This window comes from Solanum stenotomum, unplaced genomic scaffold, assembly GCF_019186545.1.
Source record: "Solanum stenotomum isolate F172 unplaced genomic scaffold, ASM1918654v1 scaffold32159, whole genome shotgun sequence".
NCBI lineage: Eukaryota > Viridiplantae > Streptophyta > Magnoliopsida > Solanales > Solanaceae > Solanum > Solanum stenotomum.
The window spans coordinates 65,912-79,324 of NW_026031808.1; the positions used below are offsets into that span (position 1 = coordinate 65,912).

At 34.7% G+C, this 13,413-nt stretch overlaps 3 protein-coding genes and 1 pseudogene across 3 annotated transcripts; all 4 read right to left on the reverse strand.

The window, feature by feature from the left end:
• Positions 1-189: 189 nt before the first annotated feature.
• LOC125852077 (CASP-like protein 5B3) lies at positions 190-4,069 on the reverse strand. Its single transcript, XM_049531809.1, has 3 exons — positions 3,790-4,069; positions 704-836; positions 190-602 (listed from the first exon to the last, which is right to left on the reverse strand). Exons 1-3 carry the CDS (start codon positions 3,918-3,920, stop codon positions 408-410), a joined length of 459 nt encoding a protein of 152 aa, XP_049387766.1. The 5' UTR covers positions 3,921-4,069; the 3' UTR covers positions 190-407.
• A 2,690-nt stretch (positions 4,070-6,759) lies between these two features.
• Positions 6,760-7,528, reverse strand: LOC125852072 (1-aminocyclopropane-1-carboxylate oxidase homolog 11-like). Its single transcript, XM_049531803.1, has 4 exons — positions 7,515-7,528; positions 7,108-7,429; positions 6,968-7,021; positions 6,760-6,834 (listed from the first exon to the last, which is right to left on the reverse strand). Exons 1-4 carry the CDS (start codon positions 7,526-7,528, stop codon positions 6,760-6,762), a joined length of 465 nt encoding a protein of 154 aa, XP_049387760.1.
• A 1,074-nt stretch (positions 7,529-8,602) lies between these two features.
• On the reverse strand, positions 8,603-10,425 carry LOC125852082 (1-aminocyclopropane-1-carboxylate oxidase homolog 11-like). The gene is made up of 3 exons (XM_049531814.1): positions 9,900-10,425; positions 9,088-9,409; positions 8,603-9,012 (listed from the first exon to the last, which is right to left on the reverse strand). Exons 1-3 carry the CDS (start codon positions 10,400-10,402, stop codon positions 8,767-8,769), a joined length of 1,071 nt encoding a protein of 356 aa, XP_049387771.1. The 5' UTR covers positions 10,403-10,425; the 3' UTR covers positions 8,603-8,766.
• Positions 10,426-12,395: 1,970 nt separating this feature from the next.
• Positions 12,396-13,413, reverse strand: part of LOC125852079 (1-aminocyclopropane-1-carboxylate oxidase homolog 7-like) — a 20,155-nt pseudogene continuing 19,137 nt past the window's right edge.

The following is a 13,413-nucleotide window of genomic DNA, read 5'->3' on the forward strand; positions in this document are numbered from 1 at the left end:
CACTCACTATGCAATTATGGCACTAAACCAGTAAACTGAGTCTTCAATCTATCCAACCCTTAATGAAAAAAGTTAATTGAGATGCGTGCAAACTGATCTGAATTTGAACTTAATGGATTCAAGTTCGCAATTCTACTAAGATAGTTACAAAGCCAAACAACATAACTATGATCCATGAACATTGTTGAGTAAAACTGTAAGACAAAAAAAATCTTCCTCAATTAACTTCAAGTGATCGATTACAGTTTCTTCTGTACGGATGATGAAAGAAAAATAAGTATTCTGTAGCATCAGTATACAAAATGAATACTCTTTTTTTCCTAATTTTTTCCCCTATTCACACTTCAAAAATTGGACAGTGACGAAATACCGCGGCAACAGATGAATGCAGCACCCTGTTGAGTCGTCTAATGGGCAGCCCATATCCAAAACATAATTAGAGAAGATATAAAAATCGATATCCAACTGAGGAAAGCAAATGCAACGGATAACTGGAACTTGGTGCATTCCTCGCCGAAACTGCAGCTTCCCAAGTCATGAAAGTACAACACTGTTACGCCAGCTGAAGAAGCAGCTGCAGCGAGCGATAGTAATCCTGTACACTGCAAGTAAATTCATTCCAAAGAGATCGATAACAGATAATTAGTAAACGATATGTTCGTTGTGTACTATTAAAGAATACTGTTATACAGCAGAGACTAACCCAGTCTCCAACTACGAAGAGGCTCAGTAAAACATGATTGTGGAAAGACTTCTTCTTTGCCAAGAAATAGGCATCCAAAAATGCAAGTCCGAAGCTCCAGATGACTTGCAAAGCCATTGAGGCTATTAAGTAGCTGCAATAATGACATGTATATGAAAGCCATCAAATTTTAATGTTTTAGTTTTATAAGAACGATAAAATCTTGGAAAATAACAGAGCAATCAATTCAACATGTTGACAGAATGCAAGACATGCATGAGACACTGGTGTCTTTTAACATGTTATAACTTGCAAAATGAAGAGAAACTAGGTCATAGTTCAAGGGAGAACACTTGCTGGAAGACATAAGGCGTCCCGAGGTTATAAAATAGCCATTAGTCTTCTCTTTTTGTATAGTGTTTTCACTAAAAAAAAATATTGGTTGAAAAGAAGTAGAGGCTAAAGACTCGATTGAATGATCCATGTCAAGCCTTATACGTGTCAAAAAGGCATTTTAGAACCTTTTATCCCTTCACTAAATTTTAAAGCTTTATTCACGTATGGGTGCTTTCTGATCTTTGGAACATGTTCTTATGCATTATTGGGTTGAAATGGGTCATGCCACAGACCATAAAAGACGCACATATGAACTGGAGCATGCTGAGAGAAGATGAAACCATCAAAAGGATCTGGTTAATGATCCCTGCTGCTATCTTCTGGAGCATTTGGAATCAGAGTAATAGGAGGTGTTTAGAAAATGAGATCAAAGGAGTTAATTGGGCTTATACTCTGACCTACATTGTCAGAAAGAAAAATCAGAAAGTATGACAGCTAGAATTCATGCATGATTAAGAACTAAACTTTTCCGTTGAGAGTCATCTCTAAAGTCAAATACTGTAAGTGTTTTTAGATTAGGTCTGCCGAGGACATTATGCCAGAAAAGGACAAGGCATATTTCATTTCATTGGATATACATGGGCATACAATGATTTTTAAAAGGCCCAGCTAAGACTTTAATAACAGTTTGGGCATCAGTTTGGACATTTATAAGGCTCTATAGATAGGAGTCACTTGGATCAAAAGAACAATTTTTTTTCTTCCTGATGCCGTGAACCCCATCCTCAAAACTCACTACTGAGGAGCCAAAGAGTGGCTTTTCCTAGTTTGCCCCATGGCAATTTGAACCCCCTGACCTCATGGTTGTAAGTGTAATACCCTTTTGACTTGGCTATCTCTCCCTTGTTGGATACAACAAACATTTTTAACTGGATTAAGACACAGAGGATATGATTACAAGTTCAATTTTCCTTTACTCGTTAGACACAGGTAAAACATTACAATGTTAAATCTTATGAATATCCAGGTAAACACATGCTCTTTCAACAGATAATGCAGTTGTGGCTAGATATGCCCAGGAAAATGCTATTTATATATTTTTCAGATAAGGATCAAATTAAACACGCCAAAAATAAAATAAAAAAGGTTATTTGCTGAACCTAATGGCAAAAGAGCTATATTAAGAGGAGATAACTTTGTTATCCAAAGTTAGCCACTCCTTTTATTTTGAACCCATAAGAAAAGAGATATGAACCAATTATTATCTTGTTTTCTGGGAATTTGGATAAGGAAATTGAATCGTTGTTGTTATGTTAATCAAGACTAGCATCATCCCTAGGAATTAATGGAGAAATTGTTGAAAGTTCTGATATAACCTTCTTGTCATGAGTCATAAAAGTGTGGGTTTTGATATTGAATCATTGAGTTAATGTTTAGACTAAGACAGACGTAAATCCTTGAGAAGTGGCTAGTAATAGTATTAAAACCAGGTTAATATGCTAAACAGTAGGTCGAGAAATTTTTGATGGCTTCACAGACTGTTGTCTTGCTGATAAATAGAGAGAAAGATTACAGTGTTGCAGCAACAATGAAATGAGCAGAAAAGATGGGTGAGAGTTGAGATAATTTTGGCATGTAAGTTGAATATTTGATTACACACAAGCTCGAACATTGAAACATGAAATGAGTGCTTGGATGAGTACATTATCGCTTGGACTTCTAGTTCAGTAAATGACTTTCATGGTTAGATGCCTAGACCATATGTATCATACTCTTGTAATGGTTTTCAGATGAGAAGGTTAAAGAAAAGATCTACCGAGAACTTGTCTCTCCGAGAGAAAATGTATGAGTGCAAATCATTAGGGGTGTATGAGTGCTTCAGTTATGCCTCTTATTTCTTTTCTTTGTTAATTTTGCATACATGAGCTTTCCAAAAATATAAGTCCGTCCAGAGCTTGGATAACTGAGGAAAGCTAGGTTGACATTCATTGTAAATATAGTCAAACTACAACTAATCCTTGAATAGAGCAGAACAAATAGAGTAGTGGTAGCCCCGATAAAATTTAGGATCGAGGTCTAGTTAATCATATATGAGGCATGGTTGTTTGTCCTTGAGGAAAGAAATAGCAAGGATGAAACTGATCTTCCTAAGGTTTTAAACCTTAGTGAACATGAAGCATTTGAAACTCATCAAATGTTTCCTGGCACTAGACTTCTTTCTGCTACACTGGATATCACAATGATTAGTGACTATCAAGGTAAACACTCTTCCCGCAGCTTACAAACTAGCAAAACAATGACAAGAACTGCATCAAGATTTAAAATAAAATAGAATTGTCTTAGTTGAATCTACATTCATATACTGATCCAAACATGCATTCCTCACCAAATTCAAGGTCCACGCAGGAGAACTTAGCGAATTACACATGTTTCTTTGTTCAGCTTAGACCCTAAAGCCAAATATCATATTCATGTACGAAAACATTACAAACAGTTGCTGGCACAACAATAAGTATGATAAAAGACTTTTGAGGACTCATTGTTCAGTAATTTTCTTCAGGATGCATATGTTATTTTCACCACTAAATCAAGAAATACTAGGATTGATCAGATAACAGAGAAATGCCATACCACAATCTATTCCCAACAACAGAATAAAACTAGAATTTTGAACTTCATTCATCACAGAAGCCTCAAATTAGTTAATCAATACCAGTAAATCACACTAACAAAAATAAATGCAAAATTGAGAAAAGGAAATGAAGAAGTACCAAAAAGCTGTGACATTGAAGAAACCTTTAGAGGTAACCATTGAGGCAATTGCACCAGCAGCAAAAAAGCACTGAGCCATCCTCAGAAAAAGCCCAGTTAAAGTACCAGGTGTGCCAGCAAAATCCTTCATTCTATCTCCTCAAACTGAATCAACTATTTACCCTTCTTGATAGGTTTAAAGCAAAAACCCAACAAAGCAAAATTATCCAAAGAATCTTTCTTTAACCATTTTTGAAGCAAAATCAAGTACAAATTGTATTCTTGATTAATCAACTACCAATTACCAAAGGAATGTACCCTTTTTGAACAAGAACAAAAAAACAACACCCAACTAAGAAAAAATTATCCAAAGAAGCTGTCTTTAACCATTTCAGAAGTAAAATCAAACATAAAGTTGCAATCTTGATTAAGCAACAACCAATTACTATGACTTTTCAACAATAAACTGAAGAATCCAGAAATCACAGTTACTTGCTACACAACCCCTTTTAAGGAAAAAGCCCCAAAAAGGCACCCTTTTTAAGCAAGAAGAAAACAAGAACAGCAAGTTACTTCAAAGATTTTGATACCCCAGATGCTAAAATCCAAAAATTTGATGAGAATTTGCCAATTCTTGGAAAAGGGTATGATGACAAAGTGATAGAAAAGGGTGGGGTGTTTTGTCGAGGGGGTGGGGTGTTTTGTCGAGGGGGTGGGGTGTGGGATTTGGTGGATGAAAGAAGAGAAAACAACTAGCTGGAAACTGGATTATTCAATCACCAGAATTTTCTAAATTGATGGGTAGAGTACAACCACAAGCCACATTTTTGTCAAATGTTATTACATGGCACTTTCCCAATTAAAGAATTTTTTTAAAAAAGATAAGAGACATCAACTTTAATTTCACACCTTGAGACAATTGTTGGAATTTGCAACTTGCAATGACCAACCATTTTTTTTCCTTTCGTGGGGGTGGGGTATGTGAAGTTTAAAAATATGAATTTTTTTGCAATGTTTCAAAAATTATCTTTAAAAGTAATATATTTTTGTGAATTTCCCCCTAAAGAAGTGAGACTCAACATAATGAAATGTTTGGACCATAGTACTTGTAATTTTATAAAATTTATGCATAAATTATTATATTTTACCTATTATACTCTTGATAGAATAGTTAATTAATCTTGTCATTTATTAATAAAGTTGATTTAAGAAAACATTAAATAAGGGTAGAAGAGTAAAGTTACATAGTTTCTTAATGCATGTACAAAGTAAAAATGTGATATATAAAATGGAATAGAGGGAGTATCAAATAAGGAAATGTGTCGTATAAATTAAAACAAAAAAATTTAGCCTGAATTACTTTAGCCGTAACACAATTTTGATGTCGTGTTTTTAAAGTCTAAAGGTCCATCCTCTCTTTTTATAGGTTTCCCATCGATCTAGGGTGTGTTTGGTATGAAGGAAAATATTTTTCGGAAAATGTTTTTCAATTTTCTCATGTTTGATTGGGTTAGATGTTTTGGAAAATGTTTTTCAAATCACTCATTTTCTAGTGATACACAAACTTCTTTTTCTGTTTATTTAAATAATTTTATGTACATAAATTTATGTAGAAGTTGATCAAATTTATACGATTAGAGAATAGAAATTGATTCATTTGATCGAAAAGTCCTTTTTTTTGTTCCTTTCATTGTCGTGGAATTTACTCATTTTAGCATAATATTCAATTATGTCAAATTTTTTTATAGTATTTGAATTTTTCTTAAATTTTTAGTTAACAAAGAAAGGAAAGGAAAACGTGACTTCTCCTTGTCATCATTTGTTCCCTTGGGACTCTTTTTCGTTCCTTTCATTGTCTGAGAATTCGAATTGAAGCTCGACTATTTTGAATCGTGTAGATCTTCATTCTGGGAGAACGCTCTCTATCAATAACTTTTCATACCCAAAGTGGTCATTATAACATATTCAACTTTGTTTTTGAATTTAAGAATTGAATTTTTTTGTTTAATTTAAATATAGTTGAGAGATAAAAATTACTATATAAAAAGAAAAAAAACATATACTATATCATGCATTTATTAATTTAATGTAAATATGGCAGGCAAAGTATTTCTTTGTCCCCAATTTTCTATTTTGAGGGGCTAATAGGGATATTTAAAAGACCATAATTTTCAACTGCAATCAAGGCAAAGATCTGATCACCAATTCATTTTTTTTTTTTTAAAAGCTCCACTTTTAATATCATGAGTGGCTTAAAGGAAGTTCCAATATTGACTTTTGATCCTACATCCCTACCTAAAAGATATTGACTTTTTTTTATATATACTTTAAGTTTATGAGATTTTACAATTTGACAAACGGTTGAGTTGAGGTATTAAAGTTAGTTCTTTAAATTATAGAAATATCTACAAATTTGCTCTATATAATTGTGTTATGTATATTGTATGAGAATATGGTTGTTCATTTTGTCACTCCTCATCAATCTCGATCATAGATGTTAATCACGCCTTAACTTATTACAAAGATATTCTACTCAAGTTCGATTTAAAGCCTTTATAAATATATCGATCATAGGTTTTTGAAGCTTCTCATGTATAAAGTGACAATCAACTTCAATAAGAGGTACGTACACACGAAGAAGATCCATGTTGGAAAAAAAACAGAGAAAAAAATAACCTTCTCTGCTTCTCAAATCAGATTTTTTGCAAAGCCAAGAACATAAACATTGCTGCATTCCGAGGGGATTTGATGTAGATCGTCTACCCTGACATAAACATCGATGTAGAAATGATCATGTGACCCTAGGAGATAATAACTATTTCCCATCTGCATAGGTTAGTAGAGAAGAGGGAGAACAAACAGAAATGAAATGTGCATAAGTTTTGAAAATAAACAACAGCATAACCAAAATAATTCAGTAGTAGTTCAGTTGGTAAAAACATTATTGTGCAGCAAATAACAAACTTGGACATTGTTCTGAATGAATGTTTTTAGGTTTTCTGAAGTATTATAGTGATGTTCATTGATGGTGCTAGGCGACGTGGTGCTCGGTCTCTCTTCACAGTCTGAAAAGATCAAGACCAGACTTACCAAGTGGCTTGGAGAAAAACTTGGTGATGTAATCACTTACTAGAAATTCTTTATATAATGGGAGGTTTTCTTCTGATATGAGCATGCCACTGACATCCTTGGTCCTACCTTATTCGCTACGACTCTATGGTTTACGCTTACAAACTTGTCATTCGAAAGGATCTGATGCATAATTAGACTGAGATAAGTAACAATGTGCTAAAAAATTTAAGATAAATGAGACTGAAAAGATGTGTTTTGTTGCAAACCTGAAGAAAGTCAACAATGTTAACAACCAAACCATGTTCAATCGGTTCAACATCGACCCATTGGTTATTATGCACAACTTGAAGGCCACCATTTTGATCTTGAAGCAAGATTGAGAAGAAGGAAGGATCTGTATGCTTATCGGCACCAAGAGTTAGCTCTGGCTGTGGGTAGGCTGGGTAGTAGTGGCATGCCATTGCTTGTCCTTTGGCACATTCCATGGCTTTCAAGTGGTCTGGTTTTAGCCCAAGAGCTTCGGATAGTAAGTTGAAAAGAATTTCTCCTAGTTTTGTGACATTGTTTAAGTACTCAATGGTTGTTTTCCTGGACACCAGGAACATATCAGATATTACTGAGTTGCAAAATATGATAAAAGATTCCAGAATTAGTCATCTCTAGCCTACCGTACTTGTAAAGCTCCATGAGATACACAGTAAACCTAAATCAGGAAGATCTATGTTGGAGAAAACCGATAAAAGTCAACATCTCTGCTTCTCTTATAAGATTTTCAGCAAAGCCGGGAAAATAAAAAAAGAAGGCATAATACAAAAACAAACACTCAAACTTGGTCTCAACTAACAACTAAACACTCTAACTCGTCCAACTCTATGCCTCGTGGACACCCGATACTGACATGATACATAAATTTTGAAGGTGTCTAAATGATCATTTTGTAAGTTGGAGTGTTCAACTGACAAAGTGGACACGGGTTGAGATGTCNCTTTGGCACATTCCATGGATTTCAAGTGGTCTGGTTTTAGACTAAGAGCTCGGATAGTAAGCCGACAAGAGTTTCTCCTAGTTTTATGACATTGTTTAAGTACTCGACGGATGTTTTCCTGGACACCACGAACATATCAGATGTTACTGAGTTGCAAAATATGATAAAAGATTCAAGAATTAGTCATCTTTACCCTACCGTACTTGTAAAGCTCCATGAGATACACAGTACACCTAAATAAGGAAGATCGATGTTGGAGAAAACCGATAAAAGTCAACATCTCTGCTTCTCTTATAAGATTTTCTGCAAAGCCGGGAAATAAAAAATGAAGGCATAATACAAAAACAAACACTCAAACTTGGTCTCAACTAACAACTAAACACTCTAACTCGTCCAACTCTATGCCTCGTGGACACCCGATATTGTCATGATACATAAATTTTGAAGGTGTCTAAATGATCATTTTGTAAGTTGGAGTGTTCAACTGACAAAGTGGACACGGGTTGAGATGTCGAGATGTGCATACTCAAAGTTGAAGTGCTTACTTGCTAGTTGAGGTCAAGTTTGAGTGTCTACTCATTTATTATGCCTTAAAAAAAACTACAACTGGTCTTACTACAATTCAATAGTTCTGACCTTTACCAAACAGATTTCAACTAGAACAGGACTGATATAGTATTGCAAATCTAGGCTAGCACTTTGATCATCATGTGACCTTAGCAGATAACTATATAGAAATCTTGTGATCTTTAACATATGATAGTGCATAGATTATTAAATAAGGAAGTGTTCTTAAGATTTATCCCTTCATCATGAATATGAGCCTTATTTTACAGCAAATCAAATCACATTATTTACAGCAAATAAAATGCTGATATCTTTTCTAAAGGTTTATGTGTGATTTTTGCTGCTGCTTGGCGATGTGGCGCCAGGTCATTCTTCAGAGTCGGAAATGATCCAGACCGGAAATATCAAGAGGCTTGGAGAAAACCTTAGTGATGTAATCACTAGCAATAAATTCTTTATATAGTGGAGGATTTTCTTCTGATATGAGCTCTTTGATTGGACAATATATCTTTGGAGGTTCGAAAACCCCCGTGAAGAAGCATGCTGCTGATATCCTCGGTCCTACCTTTTTCGCGACAACTCTATGATTTATGCTTACAATTTTGTCATTTGAAAGGATCTGTTACAAAATTGGACTGAGATAAGTAACAAATTGAAGATAATTGAGACCAAAAAGATGTGTTTTGTTGCAAACCTGAAGAAAGTCACCAATGTTAACAACCAAACCTTGTTCAATCGGTTCAACATCGACCCATTGGTTATTATGCATGATTTGAAGTCCACCACTTTGATCTTGAAGCAAGATTGTGAAGAAAGAAAGATCTGTATGCTTATCGACACCAAGAGTTAGCTCTGGCTGTGGGCATGCTGGGTAGTAGTGGCATGCCATTGCTTGTCCTTTGGCACATTCCATGGCTTTCAAGTGGTCTGGTTTTAGACCAAGAGCTTCGGATAGTAAGTCGACAAGAGTTTCTCCTAGTTTTATGACATGTTTTATGTACTCAACATATGCTTTCCTGGACACCAGGAAAATATCAGAGATTATTACTAAGTTACAAAATCTGATAAAGATTCAAGCAACTCTAATCTAGCATGTCAAACAATTGTACCCTTTTACTCTATTCTACTAATCGTAGTATTACTCTTCTAGTTGCTTTTTCTTCGATTTATGTTACTCTATGTGTTATTTCTTGTACTTCGAGTATAACATTGTTATGATTGTAGTTATTGTTGGCTTGTGTGTATCCACCACGAGTCAAGAGACCAGGTCCCTTAACAAAACCAGTAACCAAAGTTACTGAAGTTAGAAGCTGAAAGTAAAGAACACCGTGGAAACCTCCTTGCTCAAGGGAGGAAAAAATCACGACCTGTCACACAGGATTTCTCAAAGCTCTACTAAACTTCAAGCAACTCGTAAATACAGACTCGAGTACTTACCAAACAAATTTCAACTAGAACAGGACTGACATAGTATTGCAATATAAGGGCAGGAGAATATAGAGATACCTGCAAACTGGTGGTATTTCTTCAGGTTCAATTTGACCAGAAACCATCCTATATATGTTCAACGAATCCCTCCAATTCGCGGTCTTTGATTGGGACAGTTTAATTCTGCTGTGGTATCTAACTCTTCTCGTTGTTCTATCAAGCGAATAGTACTCTTTCTTTAACTCAGCATCTTGTTCATGAAATTTACGAGTCCCATCAATCACTCCCTCCAAAACACTTGAAGGAACTCCATGATTTATCAGTTGGAAAAAGCCCCACTTCTCTGATGCTTCCCTTATTTCATTGACAATCTTCTTACGCGCATCTTCAACTTCTAAGCCACTGAGATCTATCACTGGAACCTGTAGAGTTGACTTCCCCTGAATCAACTCCTCAGCAAGTTCATCAATTGGCCTAATGAACATTCTTGGTATTTCCACAATTCCAGCATCAACTAGTCCCTTAACACCGGCTTTTGTATCATCAAAAGCCTTTATCTCCTTCGATCGATCATAATGCATTGCTAATTCAGCTTGAGAATCTTCAGCAACAGACATAGTTGTTCTACTTTTTTTCCTCAGGAAATAGTTAGTTAAAGACAACAAATGCTTATAAATGCAGTTTTTCAAATGAAATACTTCCTCATGTAGTAGTTTAACTTGAACTAAAGATATGTAATATTACTATAACAAAAATAGTTTTTAGCAACAATAAATATATATACACATTAATGAAGAGTGCTTAAGTCTTTATCACTATTAGTTAATTACTGTGGGATCCAATATCGTTATACGCTTTAGGGATATTTGCAAAGAGTGTTAATTACATCTAAAAAGTATATTTAGCGACAATTAAGCTATTATCGTTGAAGACCATTTTTGGTGTAGTATATGTATCCAAGATGTCTTTTAATCTTGTGGTCATAAACATGTCACGTGGAAAGTTGAAACTGAAGAGTTGTCAAAAAGAAAAATACAAAATGAAATAGATTAAAACAAAAAGTTAAATAAATAAATTAAAACGGAGGAAGTATTTCTTATGGTTGTCACATAAAGATCAAGTTTGTCAAATCTGTTGTTAGAAATTAATTAGTTTGGCATTTTTTTGGTCCCGCTATCACCTTGCGTCCCACTAATCTAGATTCACTTTTTGCCCACTAAATCTCAAAGATTAAAAGAATACTTACCAACCGTCTATAATTTTTGTTGGTAATGAATGTAGTCAGAGGCGGAGGTAGCAAGGGTCGAGGGGTTCATTCGAAGGCTCTTTAATGGAAAATTACACCATTTATACATGATTAATTTATATATATATTAAATTTTAAACCTCTTTTGGCATCTTGTGTGTATATTTAGTGAAAATCATTGTATGTAGCGTCCGGAAATTAAATTGTTTATATATAATTAAAATTATATACATATATATTAGATTTTAAACGTCCTTTTAGTGAAAGTCATTGAATGCAGCGTCTGTAAACTAAATGAAACATGGTAGTTGGTACAAGTTACGTTAAAGATTTCAATTATTTTGAAATAATAAAAAAGTAAATTACACAAAATGCCCCTACAATATGACTCAACTGCAAATCCACCCCATATTACGTAAATCCTATACAAATACATTATTAATGTTATACTTATTTTTCAAAATCAAACATTTAAATCCCTTATATAATGAAAATCTTACCCAAAGTGAAAAGTTTATCATTAATTAAATTGTATAATGAATTAGCCAAAAAAAAAAAAGTAACCTAATGTGTGCACCGTGCACCTTCTCCTCGACATTAGATTTACATTATTCAACTTCGTAGCATTAATAGTGAATTAAATAGCCAAAGCAAAAAAATAAAAGAGAATTAAATAGGGACGGAGGGAGTATGTTTAAAAACTGTGTATGAGAGGGGTGTAAGAAACTCATGTATTGTTGGGATAATGAAAGAAGAGTCAGACCAACAAGGGTTATGGTAGAGTGATAAGTACTTCTTTATCCTTAACCCAGAGGTTTCGGGTTTGAGTCCCCTTGGGTACGGAGTCGCATTTGTTAGGGACATTTAAAAAAATATCACATGAATTGTAGCAAACTGCTCGTACAATTAATCATGGTACACGCACAAGAATGGGTACTTGTGTTGTGAGTCTTTGGGATTTAAGTAAGATGATTGTGTAATATAAATCATATTTACTATAACATAAGAACCTGTAATCTTCACGGCTAAAAGTGTAAGCAGGGGCGGAGCTACAGTAGCAGGTGTGGGGTTCTGGGAACCACTAACTTTTCCCGAAACCCTATAATTACATTAAAAATTCTTTTAAATATATAACTATATAAAGATGGGAACCATTAGCAATTGGGATAAGTTTTTTACTGATCTGATAGTGCATACATTATTAGAGGAACAAAATGAAGGATACATAATGGAGTATGCTCTTGAGATTTATCTCTTCATTTGAAAATAAACAGCAGACATTATTAAAAAAAACATTAGTGTATAGTTTATGGTGATTTTAAATTTTAGCTGCTGCTTGGCGATGTGATGGTCGATCTCTCTTCATAGTCTGAAAAGATCAAGGCCAGTCTTATCAAGAGGCTTGGACAAAAACTTGGAGACATAATCAACTAATGGAAAATCTTTATATAAAGGGGGGTTTTCTTCAGATATGAGCTCTTTGATTGGACCATACAGCTTCGGAGGGGTAGAAACTCCGTTGAAGAAGCACGCTACTGAAATCCTTGGTCCTACATTTTTCACTACAACTCTATGAATTGCACTCACAAACTTGTCATTTGAAAGGATCTGTGACAAAATCAGATTGAGATGAATAACAATTTGTGAAAAAATGAGAACAAAAAAAGTTGTGTTTTGTTGCAAACCTGTAGAAGGTCACCAATATTAACAACCAAACCATGTTCAATCGGTGTAACATCGGCCCATTGGTTATCACACATGACTTGGAGCCCACCACTCTGATCCTGAAGCACAATGGTAAGGAAAACAGGATCTGTATGCTTCTCGGTACCAAGAGTTAGCTCTGGCTGTGGGCATGCCGGGTAGTAATGACATACCATTAACTGTTTTTTGTCACATTCAGTGGCTTTTAAGTGGTTTGGCTTTAGCCCGAGAGCTTCTGATAGTAAGCCAAGAAGAATATCTTCTAGTTTTACGACATGATTTATGTACTCAAGGGATGTTTTCCTGGACATAAGGAAAAAATCAAAGATTACTACATGAGGACAAGGTTGATATGCATATTAATTGGATTCACAGTCAAATATTTATGACATAATACATATATTGGACCCTAAACTTGACTTCAAATTTTAACTTTGATCTCCAACTTTCATAGTGCACAAATAGTCACTTTAACTTGTATAAAGTAGAACAAGTAAACACACATGTCCTACATGGCATCCTACATGTCATTTTTTGTCCTACGTGGTGTCCTACGTGTATTGTGCCATGTAGGACTCGTGTGTTTACTTGTTCTACTTTATACAAGTTAAAGTGCCTATTTGTGCACTATGAAAGTTGGAG